Raw genomic sequence first — 20801 nt, forward strand, 5'->3', positions numbered from 1 at the left:
TTCTCAGTGGTTTCTTTTTTTTCAAAAGGTGTGTGGGAGGGAGCAGGGAGTTTCCTAGCTGAAGACCCACAGGTTCATTGGCCTCTTGAGCAATGGTATGTTTGCCTACCCAGAAATAAGCCACACCTCTGACTTTGTTATACATGGAGCGTTTTTTTTTGATACAGTATCAGATGAGATTATCAGGGTGCAAACATGGTTTTCTCACTATGAGCAAAGTCTATACCAATTTGTCCCTGAAAGACCAAGGAGACGGGGAATTCTAATAACAGGTTGGAAGCTGTTTATTTACTTTTCTGGCATCTGTGCAGGAAGTCTGAGCTAAAATAGGTGCAGAGACGGGAATATAATTACCATAGGAAGCCTGCATTCTTGCTGTGCGATCAGTGTGTGCAGCGACTTGCGGGCCCAGGCATACCTGAGTGACAAAAGAGAACCTCATCTTTAAAACTCATTGCTACCAGTGTGAATACCTGAGAGACACAGCCATGCTGAAACAGATTTTGGCAGATATGTACGTTGATCCTGACCTGCTGGCAGAGCTCAGTGAGGAACAGAAACAGATCCTCTTCTTCAAGATGAGGCAAGAACAGGTCAGACGGTGGAAGGAAAGAGAAACTGCCACAGGCAAGAGCTCAACAAAAAAACCTGCACCAAGGAAAGGTAAGACTCTGCCCAGAAGCAGATTCCAGCTCTCATTTCCCTCCCTGACAAACAAAGCTGCTTCAATGGGTGCTTTGCAGCCGGGTGAAAAGCATTTCTAAAGAGATATTGCTTTGGTTAGGGAAGCACAGCTGGAAATGGTTATAAATACAGTTTCCTGCCATCACAGGTGCGGTTTGGGTTCAAACCTTGGTTTCTGGCTCAGGCAAGGTGGGGTTGGCTTCCAAGACTGACCTTGGTCAAACCCCTTCCATTTCCCTGCCTTAAAAAATGGGAATAATTGTCTGTCTCATCCATGCAGACTGTAAGCTTTTTGGTACAGGAGCTGTGTGTATGTATAGTTCCCAGCCTGATGGGGTCTCTAGATTCTCCAAATAGCTGCTCAAGCACCCATTCAGCAAGACCAAGGCTGAAGCAGTATGGGCCTTTGGACCGTGCAGCTAAATGGACTGAGATATTTCAAATACTTCTCTTCTGGGTGCATACACTTGTTTTTCAGCAGCCCAGTCCATGCCGTGTTGGCAAGTCCTGTTGGAGAGGCATGCAGAAAGCCCTGTCTGGGCTGGCTATATCAGCAAGCAGGCAACAGCATGACCCTCACAGCCAGCGAGAGGTCACATAGCATTAAGGTGGTTCCAGACCTGAGGCCATGCTGGGATTTTCACTAGCAACCACATTGCTCTGTTAGGCATAGGAGTCCCTGCCATTCCTTTCTCCCACGCCATTAACCTTAGGGCCAAAGAGGAAGCATGGAGCAGCAAAGACTGGTCTCCACTGCTGAGGAACCACCTTTGTTCCTCCAGGCAGTGTCCCCAGCCATGTCTTTCATTGAAACATGGTTCAATGAATTACAGGGAGTTTAACAGAATAGGCAGGTAGCTGAGCTCCCTTACAACATCCCCAAGAAAAGGGAATAATACATGGTGTGGGTTGGAGCAAGGGAAGGGGCCCTCAGTTGGGAAAAATGGCTTTGGTCTCCCTCATAACCATGATGTAATACAGAATCCCACCAACCTCAGTGCAGTTGCTTGCTACACAGCTATGGGGCAAAGTGTGGGAATCTGGTCCAGCCAATACTCCGGTTGAGGGAGATATTGTTCTACAAATATATGTGGCATGTCAAATTGCTAGCAGCTTCACCCATAACCTGTGCTCCTTGCTGCCTCCCAGACCAACCTGCTTTACCCAAAAGTCCCACCAGCTGCCTGGAGGAAGGGAGGGCATGGAAGGAAAGAGCTAGAGCAGCCCCTGAGGTTGCCGTTCACCCTGCCCAGCCACATGAATGCTTGTCTTGCAGCCAAGGGGAAGTCGGTGAAGTGGAAGCTCGGAGCAGACAGTGAAGTCTGGGTCTGGGTCATGGGTGAGCACATGTTGGATAAGCCATATGACATGATCTGTGATCAGATCCTTGCTCAGAGGGCCCAGCAACAACCCAAGGAGGAAGTCAGGTAAGGCAAGCCTCTTTCTAAGAGCAGGTTCAGCAGGTTTGCAGCTGCTAGCAGGGATGTGTCACTAGTGAAAAAGGAGGGAGCCATCATATTATATAGGGAGGGTAATTGGTGCAACATGAAAGGGAGATCTAGGATGGAGGCAACTATTGTGGGTTCTTCAATCTGGATCCTGTCAGACTGGATCCTCCTTCCCCATCAGTTTCATGACAAGCAGCTGCAAAGCTACTGGACCTACTGTGTGTGTCCTAACTGGACCTATTGTATGTGCCAGAGCACTGCGTGGGCTGCAGGGCATACACTCAAGTCTCAGGGCACATGAGGCCTGGGATCTTTGAAATCTAGGAGGTGTTTTCTGTTATGGAGCATGTGACTTGAAGCCTGCAGGAAGCCAGATATCAAGCTAGAGTTGTTCGACCTGCTCCTGAGCAACTAGCAGGGTGTGGGCGTGTGTTGACATCCCAGTTCATTTGCAGATGCCAGAGGTGTGAACTAAGGGGTTCCCAAGTGCTCCCTACCTCTGCCATGCGGGAGCCACATTTAGCCCTGCTGCCTGCTGTGCCAATAGGAGGGGAGCTCAAATCCAAACCCTGGGGTGGTGCCCTTGTAAAATGGGTCAGGAGTAATACCTCTGTACAGTGCTAGGGGTGCAGTAATACCTGTGTACAATATTTGGAATGGTCAGTGTCTCTGCTACCAGAGTAGGTGACATTTGAGACTATTAACAGGGGCTCCTGTTGCGCAGGAGTTAACCTGCCCAGTGAGTGATACCTTTACTTGCCCTGGGGCTTGTGGTGCTCCTCAGTCTGAGAGCCTTCCACACAATTGCTGTGTTTGCATATGATTTCCCTTCAGTTGCATGGAAGGCACCAGGCTTATTTGATTTCCAAATCCCATTTTTATCTCTTCACAGAGAGAGTCAAGCATTGACCAAGCCTTCCATAACATGGTCTCTGCATTCTCAGCTAAGAGCCCTGGACAGGATGGATGCCCACAGGAATGACAGAAACACTGGAGAGGAGAGGGAAGAAGAAGCAATGAAAGTGGTAAATGCCAAGGATAGAAGTCAGAAGCAAACTCAGGTACTTGTTCTCTGGTCTTCTACCACTGCTCAGAAGTGCATACATGTAGGAGTTGAAGATTTCAGATGCTCCAAGTGGATGGAGCTGGTGTTTTATAGATAGACATTTCAATTAGGACAAGGCATTTGATTTTTAAGGTTGTTTTCTTCTGTGCTTTGGAAGGATCATGTAACTTGGTGGAGAAACGGTTGTAAGAAAGGAAATACAGCCTTGTGGTTAAGGTACTGGCCTAGATGTTGAGAGATCTGAGTTTAATTCTCATCTCTACCACCCATTCTGAGCAAGCCTCTGGGGTTTTCTCTGCTTCCATTCTCCGTTCCTACCATTTCTGTCCTCTGTTTGGACTGTAAGCTTGTGAGGGCTGAGACTGTTGTTATTGTGCATCTGGCCAGTGCCCAGCACAATGGAAGCCCTATCTCACTCTGAGTGTCAATGTCTACATGGTGGCAGCACTGAGAATGCCCAGTCTCGCTGCCAATGAAATAAGCCCGTCCTACTCACTCTTGTTCTCAAGAGGTAAATCCTGGAAATGAGATTAGGCTCCCCCAGGGGCTCTCACTTCACCACAATCAAATCCTCAGTTCCTGGAGTGGTTACTGGGAAAATATTATGGGATTTCCCTCTGCAGTCCTCTCACATGTATAAAAGATGCAGTAAGGCCCATGAAACTACTGGCATTTTTTAACTGCAGTTTTCCTTCTGAAGAAGTGCACATTAGCCTTCTATTTTGATACCCTGAGAAAGCTTGAGGTTACAAAGAACAGGATGTATATTTTGCTGAAAGTGCTTCTTTTTGAAAATCTATTTTCCTTACTTACAAATAAATGAAAAGCAAAATGTCCTAGAGATGTGTCATATCATCTTCTTTGCCAAAAAAAAAATAGAACAAGGCTTGTGCTCTAAACCTTTATTATCCAAAAATATTGTCAGGAAACCTAGTACCTAACCTAAAACCCCTTGAACTTACTGGAAAGACTCCTGTTTATTTCAAAGGACTTTGGCTTGGGTCCTTTATTAGTATTTTGTAGAACTACATGTATGGGTTTAAAACAGCCAGTAGCTACATAATAGTGTACAGAAGCAAGGTAATTCAGGTCTTCCCTTTGACCAAGCTTGAGTTTACTGCAGAATGTGCATGGGAGGATCTCCCTATTGCCTAGTCCCATTATTTTTTGTCTGGTGCCTTCTGAAACTGGCTGGGTTTGGGATTTTTTTTTTATTTGTTTGTTGAATCCTAAAGGCTCACAAAGCAGAAGGCAAAGAAACCTCCTGTTTAGAAAACAAAACAACCCCCCCCCCCATGATTTTTTATTTACACTCAGTTATTTTTTTCCTCTCCTCCTTTTTTGTCTCTAGTTGCTCGATTGCTGGCAACAATTGAGAATCTAGACTCAAGCTGAGGCGAGGGGAGCGGGCAGCACATTTTCTGAATTTCTGGGGCTTGAGTTATTTGCAATTCCATTCTCCGGAGCTCTATTTAGAATTGAACTGCACCTGAGTAGAGTGTCCTTGGTTTGTTATCAATTTTTTTTTAACTGGGAAAGAAACTCCCTGGATTTTCCCTTTCAAGTTTCAGCCTTACTTCCTTTCAAGATTCAGTCTTACCAGCAAAGCAAAAATGAGCAACTGTGTTAATATTTAACATTAATGAAATTAGAAATCCATATTCTTGGGAAGTTATATCGTACAGGAAATGTATTAGTCACTGCCCTGAAGGCAGCGGCTTAGATCAGACTTTGGAGGTCAGTGTATGTTTGTTCAAAGATAAAATCCAGGGTGTTTGTCTCAAAGGCCAGTCCTATGATCCAGATTTTTGCTGGTGTAACTGGGTTGCTCCAGGGTGTGATTTATGACCAACCGGGTTGTGCCAGAAAAAGCCCCTTGTGCAGATGTAATCTTATATCAGACTGGTATAGCTTGTTTTACTCCAGTAGACTGGAAACTTCTGTCCTGAGAAGAGTGCATAGTTGCCCATATAAGCTGTGTCCATGCTAGGAGTGCTTTGCTGATAGGACATACTGATATACCTTCATTGCTATGAAGCCCCATGGGCTTGAAACTCATTAACTGGCATTCTGGCAGTAGGCAAGCTGCCTCCTTTAGATGGAAAGGAAAGAAAATGGCTTTGGATGCACTCACTGCTAGATGGGGTAGGCTCTGAAATGTGACTACCTTGCTTGACAAATTCAAGGAATGAGAAAAGTGGCACACTCAAGCACACATGGGCTTCTCCAAGTTCCTCAATGTGACAGGGATGGCTTCATCCTTCTAGCTCTCAGGCAGATGTACAGGGTGCCTGAGACCCTAAATGTTGAGATCTCCAAACCTACAGCTCCTTGAATAGTTGGGATTACAGGGACTAAGGGCCATGCCGTTGTCAACAGGCTGAGAGAGGAAGAGTAGACTGAAAACTTGCACTCAAGGTCTAGGTTCAGTTTCCACTCTTGCTACAGACTTCCTATGTGTCCTTAGCCAAGCCATCTAAGATCAGTTCCTCACTGGACATGCTTTCTTTCAGCCATCATTTGCCTACCTTGGCACATCAGGACAGAGAATGTCTTTCACTTGGTAGAGCACACAACCCAGGGGAGAGATACATGCACTAATGCTCTGTCAACCCTCTCATTGTGAGAGCTGTGTTTTTAGATGACCTGCAGGGTTCAGAACCAGCAATGGGTGTCAGATTGCCAAGGAGGGGAGCAGCGCAGCAGGGACAAGCTGGGACTATGTGCAGTTGAGCCAGGCCTGGGAACCCGTTCTTCTTTGAGCCATTTAGAGATACCCAGAAAAGTGTGATTTAAAACATCTCATTGAAATGCCCAGCAGTATATTCCAGCATAGGGAGCAGAGCTAGGCTGAAGCATCTAATAAGCAAGGTCTAAGGAGTGAGAAGAAGAATCATTAGTTGAGTGAGTCATGAGAAAGGAGAAAAGAGAGCTGTGCTGTGCCATTTCTTGAGGAGGTGTGGGGGCAGGCCAGGGGTACATGTACAGCCCGGTTGCCATGAAACCCCCTCAGAGGTACCATGATACTGCATACAGGGCTGCTGCGCATATTCGCTCCTCCTGCGTTAGAGCTCTCTGATAACTCTAAAGCAGGACAGAAAAGCCACCTTGTGCCATAGCCATTGCCTGTCTGCCTCCCCCCCCTCCCCCATCTCTTCCTAGAACCAGAGGCCCACACACCTATTTCCAGGAGGACTGCTGGGTCAGACCAGGAAGGGCTACAGCACCAGCCAGCTCCCCTGCCTGCTTCAGGGTTATCATAGACCCCTAATGCAGAAGGAGCCCATGCATGCCACAGCCCTTCCTAGGCTGATTGTGCAGTAGGGGTGCAGGGTAGTTTTACCTGAAGGCATCAACACCCAGTTGAGAAGCACCGAGGTAAACTGAGGCAGCAACAACAGCGGTTCTCAGCCAGGGATGCTGTCACATGCAAAAAACATAATGGAGGAGTTCCCTGACTGAAAATGTTGAGAGACACTAGATTATATACACATCCCACTCAGAGTCCCTGCCACTCCCACAAACCCACATACTGCTGCCTCCTATCCCTTGGTGGGACACTTGCCACAACTTGACACAACACAGTGTGTGTGTATGTGCGTACAATAGTCATAGCCCCAATGCCATTGCCTCCTGACAGTGTGGACCACACTGCATAGTGCAAAGGCCATGGGTCTCAAAGTGTCACCACAACCTGGGCTGCCATGAGATCTTTTTGAGGGTGCAGAAAAGTACTAGCATTGTTAGGTGTGCAAATGCCTACACAATTCACAAAGTAAAGCCAGAGATTTCAAATAGAAATCCAGAGTGTCAAATTATTCATACCTGGTATGAGCTGAGTTCTTTGCAATAGAAGAACAGCTCTAATATTTTTTCCATAATCAAAAAAAGGAATGAGAGCTGGCATGTTCCTAGGGGTGTCTTGAGTCTAAGAAGGTTGAGAACCACTGTGCTAAGGAAACTGCAGGAGGAATTGTCTTGCCCTTGTGCCAGTATTTCTTGGCTGAGTTATATCAGCTCTTGTGCTCTTGGAGGCATGAACAGATATTTAGAGGCTGAGAAAAATTAGAATATCCTCTGGGCTGCTGTAGCTTACCCTAGTCTCCCTTTGACTGCAAGATCCAGGCAGGTTACACCAGCATGCTGAACTTCAGCTGAGCTCTGTTATAGCTTGTGCTTAGGGAAGTTAGGCTTTCAAATCCCTGTTGAGACACACGTACCAGTGGTCTGATTTTCAGAAGTGCTGCATCCTCAGCAGCTCCCACTTCAGTCAGCAGCTAAACTGGCCGACAATCCTGTTTCACTTGGTTATTGGCAGGGCTTTTGGTCTGCACCATATGCAGGAGAAGTAGATCTGGACAAAAGTTTGTTCAAAGAGCTGAAGTCCTAATACTGTGCTTGTCTGTCATTGAATTTCTAGTCTGTGCCCAGTAAAACCAGAGACATTCATCAGATGCTGGCAGACTGCCATATGAGGGACCGTGGCTTCCAGCAGGTAAGTAGTTCTCCAATTTGCTCCTTATATAGGCCCACACAATGAGCCAGACTCTGCTCTGTGGCCTCTGAACAAGGCAGAGCTGGCCACAGGAAGATAACCCAGGCTAACAAGATTGTCAGGACCTAGACCTGGCATAAGCCTCCCATTGCTGAGCAGGGGGGCAAGGCCGGAGAGACAAGGATGTGGCTGCAGGAATCAAGCTGTTGTAAAGCCCTTTCAGGGTTCTGCCTGGAAGCTGGGTGCCAGGTCGCCCTGGGATGAAGGGAACAAGAAGGGGACTTAAGGTGACTCTGCACCTTCAGCTCAAGCTGCTTATGGACACACAACCAAGGATCAGGATGGGTCTCTCCTCCTGGTGTTTAGGGTAGGAAGCAATTCTGAATGACACTATGTAATGTAGCAGAGAGTTCCCCTGGGAACACTCTAGTCCTTCCCTGTGACCAGGTCCTGCCTGTTATTATGTAGCTGGGTCTGGGGGAAGGAGGGAAATCCCAGTTATTTCACAGGAAACATTAAAACACATCCCCAGAATCCCCAGAATAAGCTAAGGAGTGAAGTCAGCAGAAAGAGGGGCTAGGCATTAACCAGGTCACTCTTTAGCAGAAGAAGGAAGAAACAAGGAGGAATCCAGGAGACACCAGATCAGCAAAGGAGACGGCCGCTTGCTGTGAACCAAACTGCGGGGAGATGCAGGAGCCAGCACAGAACTCAGACAAGGACAACCCTGAGTGGCAGGCATCCTGTAAGATGGGGGCGGGCACTTACTTTGGGCGGAGGGCCGCTTAACAAGTTTTGGCAAGCGGTCGGGGCTGCATAGGTAGCCCCTCCCTTGACAGCTGCCCTGCCCTGGGCTTACCACATTGGGACCAGAAGCCCTGCCCCCTAGCCCCGACCTGTGCCACCGGAAGTCCCTCCCTTTGCACGCCGCTTCCAAAATACTCCTTTTGGGAGAGGGCATTGCCATCCTAGAACCAGAAAGAACCAAGTCATACACTAGAAGTCAAATACCTACTATTATATATTTTATTTTTTTTACAACGAATATTTGTCATAACTTATGATTGTGTACTGTATATAGAAGGGACTGCATAATAACTCAAAAATAAAGTGTCACTTTTTTATAGTGTGTGTGTGGTGGGGTGTGGGAGTGTGGGGGGGTTGTGAGAGGGTGTGGCTGTGTAGGGGGCCATAGGGTATGTTGGCGTGTATGCATAGGCAGAGAGAAGAAAAGGGTGGGGGGAGCTGAGCACATGTGCACGTGGAAGTCTGGGAAGTCTGCAGGGGAAGGGGCTGGGGGAGGGGGCAGGACTATGGGGGGAGTGGGACTGGGGCTGCGCTGGGCTGCACTCAGGCTGGGCCAGGTCATGGGGCAATTGGAGCCCAACACCTCCTCCAAGGGTGTGGGCAGGTGGCTCCTGCCACTGCTTGCACTGCAGGGGAGCCAGGGGAGGGGGGGGCACATCCCGCCCCCTTCGCTCCCCCATGCTGTGCTCCTGAATGAGCTACTGGACTCTGATTGCCCCACAACCTGGCCCAGATGGGCCCCATTCACGGTCATGAGACAATTGGAATCCAGTGGCTCTTCTAGAGGCATGGCACTGGGGAGCCAAGGGGGGGGGGCACATGCCCCCCCAATCTTTGCACAGGGCAAGGGGGGGCTACAGCTGTGAGCTGGGCTCTGCCTGCTCCCAGCCTATGTGCCTCACCGTCAGTGCTTTGAAAGTGGTGCAGCGCAGTGCTATGTGCCTCGTTGCAGTGGTAGGACTCACATGGCACTGTGCCACGCTGCTTTCAAAGCAGCGATGGTGAGGCACAGAGGCAGGGAACAGGCAGAACCCAGCTCACAGCTGCAGCCTGCCCTTGCCCTGTGCAAAGATCGGGGGGCACGCGCCCCCTCCCTTGGCTCCCTGTCGCCGCACTTCTGGAGGAGCCACCGGGCTCTGATTGTCCCGTGACGCAGCCCAGCAAGGGCCCCATTCACCATGAATGAGGCCTCGGACAGTCTGGGTCGTGGGACAGTCTCCACAGTGCAGCAGGGATCAGGGCAGGGGTGAATGATTTGCCCCTGCCCCTATCTCACTGCCTCCTGCACTGTGGGGGTCTTGATCTGCCCTTCCCCCCCAAGCCCAGGTAAAGAAAGAAACTTACCTGCTTGCTGGGCCAGCTATGATCCTGGCTGCGCAAGGTATCTGAGTGTGCACATTGCTCCCCCCTGCTACAGCAGCCTGCGGGCTGGGCTGCCCTCTGGCTATACCTGCTGCCTCCTGCATTTGGGGGGGGGGGGGGGGGGCTGAGCCTGGTTAGCCCCCACCCTTCCACCACCTATGGGTGTATGTATATGTCAATGGGAGCTGTTGGGGCACAGTCTGAGTATGTGGGATGTGAAGGACGGTGGAGGTGTAGAGATCCCCAAACACTCCCACCATAGCATGCAGCCCCCACTGCTTGCCAGCAACAGCAGGCAGGGAGGTCAGGGTGCTTGTGCCCAGAGCAGGTGCAGCTCCGGCCAGCACTGCATGGGTGGGCGGGGGAAGGGGGGGGCATGGGAAGGAGCAGAGCCAGCTCTATCACTGGGGCTCCATGCCCCACACCTGCAGCTCCAGAACTTACAGTGGAAGAAGCCCTGTGCTGGAGCCTGCTGCCTCCCCTGCGCCCTCCTGCACAGGTCCCCACACTCTGCTGGGAGTGAAGGGAGCCCCACAAACATGGGCCTTCCCCACTGCAAGTGCAGAACTGCAGGTGCAGGGCATGGAGCCCCTGTGATGGAAATGGCCAGCACTGCACTTGGAGCGAGGAGCACACCCCCATGCAGCCTGCTTGGCCGCTTCTATCACAGGGACTCGACGCCTGCAACTCCACACACACAGCAGGGAAGCCCCATGCTGGACTCATGGGGAAGCAGGGGGCAGGGTTTCCTCCACTCCTGGCAGAGTGTACAGCAGGGAGTGGGGGAAGCAGCAGGCTCCAATGCAGGGTTTCCCCTGCTGCAAGTGCTGGAGTTGCAGGCACGGGACACCAAGCCCCGGCAATAGGGCAGGCTGCACTCCCCTGCCCCCTGCATCCCGCACAGCACTGGCCAGAGCCGTGCCCCACTGGGCGTCTGCACCAGGCACAAGCACCCTGACCTCCTCGCCTGCTGCTGCTGTTGGCAGCTGGGACTGCACGCCATGGTGGGGGGGGGGAGAGTGGGGAGGGGGTCCCTACACCCCCCACCCTCACATCCACACTCTGTCCAGCTTAGCTCCACACTCCCACCATCCCTCTGGGCACAGGCTCCCACTTCCACCCTGCTGCAACTCCACCCCACCCCCCCAGCCCCATTGCTTCTCTACCTCCTGCCCTGAACAAGCAGTTTCTGGCTGCAGTAGGAGCTCAGAAGCTGCTGGCTGGGCAGAGCCCTTCTGCCCATGAGGGTGGGAGCAAGGCTCAACAGGGTATGCTGGGGGGGGTTGTACACATGGGTGCCTTGCTCCCACCCTCGTGGGCAGAAGGGCTGGGCAAGATGCAATTCATTGAGGGGGGCATTGTGGGAAGGATGGAAGTGCCTGATGGGCTGGTTGTGGCCTGCGAGTCATATTTTGCTCATCCCTGCTGTAAGAGATGCTTTTACACTATACTTTTCCTAAGTGGAGGATCAAAATTTTCTTTTTTTTTATGCAAGGAATTACAGCCCACATAAGTACCTCCTGAGAGGCAGTGCAAGCTTGTAGTTAAGAGAGTGGGGATGTATTTTAACTCAAGAGATCTGGGACTAATTCCCAACTTTGCTGCAGAATTCCTTCAAAGGACTTGCCCAAGGTCTTATTGTCAGCCTTTGCCACAATTTGTCATCAGTACAATGGGGATAAGGAGCTTCCCTCATCTATATTGATGGTCAGCTCCTTGAGGCTGGAGCTGTCTCTTACTATGTACAGATGTTAGTGGAGTACTCTGTGTATTTAGAAAACATGACTTGCTGCTTAGCTAGACTATTAGAAAGGGGGGTGACAGCCAAGTCTGTGGAAACAATAAAGCTGAACAAACAAAAACTAGTGCTGGGTTTGGTCTTCCCCATCCAATTCCTAAGCGTTGTGTTGAGCCATGCCATGTTTTCAAGCTTTACTGCAGAGCTGTGAGGCTAGCAACTTATTATATAAAAGATGAGATTCTCCTGTCAGGGCTCCAGAAGCAGGAGCTTCAAGCAGAGCACCAAATATTGCAAGGCTTGGGATGAAGTCTTTCTTACTGGCAAGAACTGAGTTTACACCTGGTCATCCCCGAGGATGCACGTCTCCCAAGGTTGTTAGCAGAAGTGAAATAATTTTAAAAATTCTAAAGGTGACTTTAAAATGCTGTGCCAAAAAACCAACCCCTAATGACTCATCCCGTCATGCTTGTTACAGGGTGAGGAAGGGGGTCTTAGTCTGGTTTTCTCCTTTGTTCTCAGAGAAGCAGGATACCCATCCCCTTTTTGTCAGCCAAGAGCCGAATGCATTTTTTGGAATTCCCCCTCCTCGCCAGGAGATGGCATTAATGTACTACAAGTGGGTCACATTTGAGACCAAAAGTTTTTTCAAAGTGGCTTTATTGTCTTTCTTTCTTTGCCTACAGTTCCTTTACCTTGTAACAGTACAGGTCCCCCCCCCCCCGCCCTGAATCCCTATAGTTCAGTTCTGGCTACCAGACTGGGGTCTTTCATGCCGCCATACCTCAATTTGGTCTCTAAAACTAGGTTTTTTTCTTTAAAGGTAGTTCTAGGTCTTGCCAAGACCCCTGCTCATTTTGAGGGGTTGACCTTGCATTGCCCTGGTCTATGTAGAAATGTATTTCTTCCCTTTAACTAGGAAAGACCTATACAAGCAACAGATATTGTATTTCCCAGAGAAAATGGAGACAGTGTCTAGGCACTCAATGCTGTTCAGTGCACAAATTACACTCCAAAACAGGACAGGGGATGAGTCCCCTCTCCAGGCTCTTCAGGCACAGGGATCTCTTTAAGAGGGTGTAGCAAACCCACTGGCATCCTGCCCCAGCCTGCTAACCTCTCTGGTCACCTGGTGCCCTTTCACTTCTCACTTTTATGTTCTTCAAGATATGTTTGGGAGACTGTCCTTAGATGTCCAGAACATTTCTGTCTGGAACCCCCTTCTCTGCCATGGAGATCTCACTTCATCTCCCCCTCTTTCTCTCTCATTTGCATTGGGCATGGTGACAACCCCACAAAGACTCCACAGGTCTAGCTACTGCCCTCCTTACAGCCATCTCGGGCCTTCAACAGGCTCAGCTTGCCTATAGCCCTCAGGCCTGGCTACAGCCCCAGAGGATCCAAGCCCCTTTTTCTCCATTTGCAATTCACAGGCTTATAGACAAGTCTATAAGGCCTTCCTTAGCAGCTTCCTTCCATTCCCAAGCCTTGCAGAATTAAAACAGCATCATAAACATGCTATACAAATCACTTATCCTCAGTGTAGTTGATATCTTTTATTAAACCAACAAGATCTTAAAGACAATTTTTTTTGCAAAAAGTTTGTTGGTATAATAAAAGATATCAGCTCTGCTATGAGTCCTGATTGCCTTTTCCTCTGCTCCAGGATTTCCTTTGCTCGAGGCTTTGCAGAGCTCCTTCTCTCAGCCCAGCAGTGGGTCTGGATTTCTAAGGCCCTTGGCCCCTACTCTTTTGGCCACCCAATCTGCTTCTCTCCCAAAGGGCTGCCAACACTTTCTCACAGTTCCCATTAGCCGAGTCCTTAGGTGATCTCCAGTCATTATCCCATTAGTGGCCTGTTGATCATGGCCTGGAAGCCTACAGCTCCTGGCTTTGCAACCTGGCTGTGCTTCCAGTATCAGGCATAAGGCTACAGCTTCCCTCCCCAGGGTTTCTGGTAGGCTCCCAGCAGCTCCTGTAGTATCCTGGAGCCTGCCTGTGGCTGTCACAGGATTCTTGCTAATATGCAGCCCAGAGTCCTCTTGAAGGTGCTGTGCCTCTCTCTGGCCTTCCTCTCCCTAATAAAGATTTAGGAGCCCTGTTACGCAGGGGTAGGCCATATTTGTTGGTCTGCAATTGGCCGTGTCCCCTTGAGCAGTTATTGCAGGTATCACTGGAAATGGCTGTGATTCACTGCCCCATTCATACCCAGCTCCCTTCCTGTCCTGCACCAAAACACATTATCCTCCTCAACTGGCAATCCCTGGGGGAATGAATGCTCATTGCCACTGCTCCCCCAGGCCTGAGAGCTCAGCCCCCCTTTCATACCCAGCTCCTCCTGATGCAACCATATAGAAGGAAGTCTTGGTAGATGAAAACTCAGGTGTCCTGCCTAAAAAACAAGCCTTCTTGTGTAGCCTGAAGCATGTGAGCAACAGTGATTTGTTCACTTCTGCTTGTTGGTCAGAGTAGTTCAGCGAGCACAGGCCTGCAAGGATTGTAATAGTGCTAAGGGACTGAGCTCTGGGAGCTGGGTGGAGAGGGAGAGGTGGAGATAAAGGATTATGGCTAAATTATAACTCTCCCTAGGGCTACTTCTAGGCAGAGGCTGCTTACTCACTAAAAGTAGCTCTTAAGAGGCAAGTTCTCAGCTACAGCTAGCTCAGGGTGCTTGGAAGGATAGTGGGTTCAAATTCCCCACATAGGAGCTGATGATCAGTCTTCCTTGTCTCTTCCAGTGAGGAAATTCAAGGCGGCTGATGAGAGGAGACGCAGCATTGCGAGACAAGCCAGGGATGACTACAGGAGACTGTCATTGCAGGGTGTCCAGAAAAGCAAGAGGGCTGAGGCCTTCAAGAAAGCTCAGGATGGGAAGCAGGGACAACCTTCTCATCCTCCTCTTCCACCAAAGCCTAAGATCCTAAATGATGGAGTAGTTAGGTAAGACGTCTAAGTGGCTCTGTGGGAGGTGGTAGAAGGGCCTGGGACCCTACTAATGTGGGAAGTGGGTGGCTAGCACTGTATTTCATTTTATGAGCACGGGTGTGATGGCTCTAGTTGCAGGTCTGTGCCATAGAATTTTGATGAAGAATCCAGTAAGGGATAGGGTCTGCCTGTTTCAGGAGATGCACGTACCAAGTGAACACAGTGACAAAATGGATCCCACTGATGGGTTGTAAGCTCTGAATTGGGCTTACAAATCTAATGGAACATCATCAGAGGCCCTAGACTGCAGCAGCTGCTCCTCAACAAGGCCAGCTCTCGGACTAACAGGGGATTTCCTTGTACTAAGCCCAATTCTCTTGAAATAGCAGGAAGCAGGGAGTGCAGCGGACAATCTCCAGTTCCACTGAAGAGGGCATCATCAGGTGGTTTAAAGAAGAGCAGTACCCCCTTCGAGCTGGGTATGAAAAATCTGCTGACAGCATAGCACCCTGGTTCCACGGTGAGTACTGCAGCTTTCCAACCCTGGCCCGATCCACAGAGGAACTGTAGCAATCCAACTGGTTATCCCATTGCTGATGTGAGTATTGGTAGTAGCTGGCTAGTAGGGACACTAGTAGGGGACTTGGGAGACCTGGATTCTAGTCTTGGGTGTGGCACTAACCTGCTGTGTGACCTTAGGCAAGTCATTTCAGCTCTCTGTGCCACCCTCTCTACTCAGGACTAGGGATGCTGGCTGTTCTCTTTGAAGCACTTCGGCATCTGAAAAGGCCAAGTGGTTTTATCCTGCTGGGCTACCAGGGGGACTAAGTGAGGCCTGAGCATGTGTTTTGGCTCAGTGACTTGTGGAAAGAGGTAGTCACGGAGAAGCTGATCTAAAAATTCTGGACTGAGGGAAAGAAAGAGGACAACCACCATCATCACTTCTCCCCCCTGAGTACTCGAATAACAAGCATGTCCTTGATGTCCAAATTGCCAGCAGCTGTGTCTTCAAAGGAATGTTAAGTGGCAGCAAAGCATGAGTTTTTTCAATGAGATTTGCTCTCCTAGATCATGTAGGTGCCTTCACAAATGCAATCAGGGCTCATGGTAGAGGTGATATCTTTTATTAAATAAAGAATTTTTTTTTGCAAAAATCTTGTTAAATTGCAAGCTTTCGGGCACAAGGACCCTTCATCAGGCACTGGAGAAAAGATTGTAAAAGTTCTCCTGGGTAGAAATGAAAGTTCAATTTCATAGGGTTTCACAGAAGAGTCAGTAGATGGAAAGCTCCTCTGGGCAGGCATGCCTTTGTGTACTGACAGCATATTTGCATAAGAAGGAAGTTGCCCTTTCCACTTATGTGGCAGGCAGTGGTAACATTAACTATAAATGTGCCATGATAAATATTCTAAGGGCAACAAGAACTTTTTAAAACAACAGGCTCTGTACCCCATTCAGAGAATCTGCTAAATCTTTTATGTGCTGTACTTTGTAACTTGCTAAGCAATGGCTAGATGCCTAATGGGTGGCATTGTTAGTAGCTGGCTAGTAGGGACACTAGTAGGGGACTCGGGAGACCTGATTCTAGTCTTGGGTGAAGCACTAACCTGCTGTGTGACCTTAGGCAGGTCACAGAGAATACTGATGTCTCCTATGATCAGTGCACTCTGTCTCCTAAAAGGAGAGCTGAGTTGTGGTTTTGCTACACACACAAAGTAAGGGACAGTGCCTTGCTGTGTTTTTCCCAAAGCAACCATTAAGCAGACTGTGATGTTTGCCTGGTAAATATATGGTGCTTGGCAGTGCGCCTCCTTACACTCCCCTCATGCATGCGGGGCTGCTCTGTGTGTGGGCTGCCTCCTGAACTGGAAGATGTGCAGCCATATCCATCAGGAGCTTCAGACAGACTAATTAGCATGCCAGCGGACTAACTGGCACCAGCAGTGCTCATTAGGCTTTTTGAAGCACTGCATAAACCTGGTTGCACAGCCTCAGAGTCTGCCTTTTGGTCCCCACTCCTGCACTATAGGGAAGCCCTCTGTGCTAGCCCCTACCTGGTACAGCTTACTTCTCCATGGGTACAATTGCAGCCAGAAAGGAAGGGGTAAAAATCACCCACTCTCTAGCATAACTTCTCCCAGTTGATGGGAGAGCCCTGAGTTTGCTCTTTCTGTAGCTAGTGAAGTGACGGAGTGCCACATACTCTCTGGCCTCCCTCACTTCCGGGCCATTTGGGATGCTGTCTGGCCTGGAGTTGTCTTTTAGGTTGTGAAGGGCTTATGAGATGCACAGGGCTATATGAATGTTACAGACAAGTTTGGAGGCTTACAACTGAGTGACCCACTCAGCCACACATACATGCAAAAGCCTTTCTCCTTTCTCACTTTGGCTTCATGTTGGGCAGGTATCGTAACCTCTAAGAAAGCAGAGGAACTTCTTAGCAAATCAGTGCCTGGGAGCTTCCTGGTGCGAATCAGTGAAAAAATCAAAGGCTACGTGCTCTCCTATTTGTCTGTGGAGGGCTGTAAACACTTCCTCATAGATGCCTCTAGTGACTCGTACAGCTTCCTTGGAGTAGACCAGCTGCAGCACGCAACGCTGGCTGACCTCGTCAACTACCACAAGGTGAGCCTCTATCAGTGCATGCGTTAAGAGTTCACTTTTGTAACTGCCCTAAATTTCTTCAAGACAGGGATGCTCTTTGTGGTATGTTGGTCTTTGTTTCCTAATACCCTGGGGCTGGAACTCTTGTAACATAAATGATGACAACCCCCACTAGATAGGTAAAGACAACTTGTATCAGTAACTACTTTTCCCATATATTTGCACTTCCATGAATTGATTGCCAGCCTGACATTTTAGCACTGAAAAAGAATAATTTGCCTTTTCACCAGAGACAGGCAAGACGTTACGTGGTGCAAAGGTGGTGAACAAAAGAGTAGAGGGACTGGTGCTTTTATCCTGGTGCAGCCTTTCTCGTCACATTGCCAGTATAGATGGTGTCTACTAGTGCAGAGGCGGTGAAGGTTATGCAGGGTCAACTGAAAGCCAATGGGAAAGTGTAAATATGAGGTGTGAGTTTTAATCTGATGTAGCACAAGTGTTATGGCTCACATAAGCCTTCTCCTGAAAATGTGTGGGATTAAGGGTGAATCTATGTTGTTGTCACTGCATGGTAGAGATGCCCAGGCTAGCATGAGTACATGTGGCAGCTTTATCACAGAAACATAAAGCTTAATGGGTGCTAATTTACCCTGGTTCTTGGATGGGCTTTGCAGTCTGCAAAAAGCTTGGTGCTACTGTAGCTTCAGTGCCAACAGTACCTCATGTCTGTGCTACACTGCAGTTGCTGCTGTGACCGCAGTAAAGGCATATCTTTAGGGGGGGTATATTCCCTGGGCTGACTTGCCCCATCTGAGCACTTTCTAAAACTTGATCACTCTAAAGTAGAAGGATTTTTTTGTTGGACACCATATGGTTATCAATTTGATCACCCAGAATCAAGCAAGACAATAATGATGTATTTAAGGCAAAGACTGAAATGGATCTTTTCCCCAAAAGATGCCTGTGTCATCTGTGTCCCAGAATCACTTGCTGGGCATATACATGCCAGCAGGAGACACCAATTCATGAACTGTATTTAAACATGTTTTCAATTACATTCCAATGAGGACCATTTCTTAGGATGGCGCACGTAAGTCTAGTGCAAAGCCAGCAGGGTTGGAGTGCTACATACGTTCTTAAAATTGGACACTTGAATGTTACTTAGTCCTCCTTGCTACATGAAGTTGAAACCCCCCTTTATATAGAGTAAAATGTAGCTCATAAGACAAGGGGAACTCCCACCCTCATGTTGACCCCCACCCTCAAGAACCCCAGCTCATGAAGCATATACACCAGCAGTAGAAATAAACATATCTTTCCTTGGATTATTTTCCCCATGATGTTGTAAAGATGCAGCTGCTCCTAGAACATGAGAGAACAGGATAACAGGGAGAGGAGCAGCAGCATGTGGAAAGAACAAGCTACTGCACCATGTAAGAGAGACAACAGTTGACAGGGAGGGTGGGCAGTGGTTGAGTTGGGCTAGCTGCTGCTTTCTGCATCTGCTGGCAAGGCTGGGAAGAGCAGAGCATGGCTGGCTTCTTGCCTCACAGGAGTTGTGCCACACCAAAGGGGAAAAACAGGCCTTTCTTTAACACAGCGAGCATCTGGCAGGAGGCTGCTACCAAAGGAGATGCAAAGCAAAGTTAGGAAGCTCCACTCTGTCTCAGGGCATGTGTTTTGTCACTGAAACTGTTTGCAATAGCACATTGCTTTGTTCCAGCCCAGACAGAATAGCCAGCCTTGGAAAGGTTGGAGGAAAGGCCCCCTGAACTCCCGAGGGGCTTCTCATTAGAATTTGAACTGGGCCCTAAGGATGAAAGAGGATTGCGTTAAATCACAACTGTGCTGGTTCAAAACCCATAACCAGACACCCATTGCCTCCAGTTGACTTGGAATGGGGGGCTGAAGTGCACCTTGGCTCATTTCGTTTGACAGTAAGTAACTCTGTTCTTCTGCCAACAGGAGGAGCCCATCACTTCATTGGGGAGAGAGTTGCTGCTTTACCCATGTGGCCAGCAGGATCATGAACCAGATTACCTCGACCTCTTTGAGTGAACCCTTCCACGCCCATTTTAGGCCACATACCAGTGCCAGTCCCTGAACAAACAGAAACTGTTTTCCACAAGACTGAACTCTAAGCAGAGCCAGCATCAGTCATCTGAACTTATTGACCCAAGTGCCTCTGTTTTAAATAACAAAGCAGCAGAAGGGCAATGACTACTGCATGCTTGCTGTTAGCAGCAGGGCTGAAAGAACCTACACCCCAGCATGTCATAAGGAAGCTAGAGGCACCAAACCAAATGGGCTAAAATCGGAAGTGGGAAGAACCCCGTGATCCAAAGTAGAGCTGGCATCAGCTGTTCTAAGACACCTCTGTTTGTTTAAGCTGCTTTTTGCCCTAAGGCTGCAGCCTAACATGTCAGTACAAAAGAATGCTTTGTGCCTTTTGTCATAGGTGAAGTGAGCACCAGTTTGTTTTGAATGGCAGACAATCTCACCAAGTTGACCCCAGAGGGTAAATTGCCTGATGTGAGGATCAACCCTTCAAAATGCTGAACCCTCTGGAATCAACATAGCATCCAGCACAATTCAGGAAGTGCCCCGCTGTGCAGAGGAGCCAACACAAGACCCCTTAATCCCCAAGTACCAAGCATTGGAGTTTCCCTGCCAGCACCAGAGCTGTGTGCCAGCCTCTTTGCACAGGACAAGATTGCACCCAAGAGAGCCTGGAGATGGAAACAGAGGTGGAAATGCTACCTACAACCTTCCACTTTTGTGCACAGAGCCTGGAAGACTTAAACCCAGTACCCTTGGGCAGCCTTATTGCTTATCATCAGTATTATCTAACAGTTCATGCCTGAATGTCTGCAATAAATCATGCTATTTTCCACAGTGTCGCTCTTCATTGCTTTTGAAGTCCTGTCCATGCATGCCAAACTAACATCACTGCCAAGATGTATTCAGCATAGGCATTAGCCTAGGACTTCTCCTTTGCTTGTGTCATAACAGCCTACCCCTTGTATTTGTCACGCTGCTTAAAAAAGAAATCTGGACTATCCATACCCAGGCACAATCTAGGGAAAGCAAAAGGTACAAACATGCCCCTGTCATTATTCCTAATGGATGCTGAATGTCAAGAAGGTCAAACTACCAAAGACGCACTTGCCTCCACTGCCAATGATGCTTGCAAATCCAGTGTTCTTTGAAGGAACATTAATACATTGCAAGGTTCAGTCCCCACCCCCTGTGCCGATGAGAATTTGTGAAGAACCAGGGCATATACAGAGCCACAGCAGAGAACTGTACAGCACTGCTGAGCTGCTCAAACTGTTTGCTGCATTTTATTGCCAAGGTTGTTGCTTCTTGGATCAGCTACACAGGACTGCGGATGAGCTCCAGCTGATTGTAGACACAGTGCCTTTGAAGTAAAAGCCACAGGAAACAGCTAGCCCTGAATTTGGTTACCCACTCCTAATTAAGTGGGTTGTAAATCATCTGGATACAAGTGATCCAGGTTCTACTGTCCTGAACCAAAAATCAGATCAGTTTTAGTTACCTATCCATTCCACTTCTTCTGTTGGGTTGAGGCAGCTCTGTGTAGCTTAACAAAACTACTAAGGTCTGCAGTTTATTTTTGATAAAGTATCCATGATAGACATCATTCCTATT

General features: G+C 48.7%; 1 protein-coding gene across 3 annotated transcripts; it reads left to right on the plus strand.

Annotated features, from left to right (window-relative positions):
- Positions 1-62: 62 nt before the first annotated feature.
- SH2D4A (SH2 domain containing 4A) lies at positions 63-20024 on the plus strand. Of its 3 annotated transcripts, none has more exons than XM_006269574.4 (9): positions 63-663; positions 1961-2111; positions 3025-3193; positions 7619-7693; positions 8297-8438; positions 14339-14540; positions 14915-15045; positions 16930-17150; positions 19095-20024. In XM_006269574.4, exons 1-9 carry the CDS (start codon positions 489-491, stop codon positions 19185-19187), a joined length of 1359 nt encoding a protein of 452 aa, XP_006269636.2. In that variant the 5' UTR covers positions 63-488; the 3' UTR covers positions 19188-20024. The 3 variants fall into 3 exon arrangements, with proteins under 3 accessions (XP_006269636.2, XP_014455728.1, XP_019355667.1); XM_014600242.3 differs by having other exon boundaries at positions 64-663; positions 14912-15045; XM_019500122.2 differs by having other exon boundaries at positions 65-663; positions 8300-8438; positions 14912-15045.
- Positions 20025-20801: the final 777 nt, after the last annotated feature.

The sequence above is a fragment of the Alligator mississippiensis genome, chromosome 2, assembly GCF_030867095.1.
Source record: "Alligator mississippiensis isolate rAllMis1 chromosome 2, rAllMis1, whole genome shotgun sequence".
NCBI lineage: Eukaryota > Metazoa > Chordata > Crocodylia > Alligatoridae > Alligator > Alligator mississippiensis.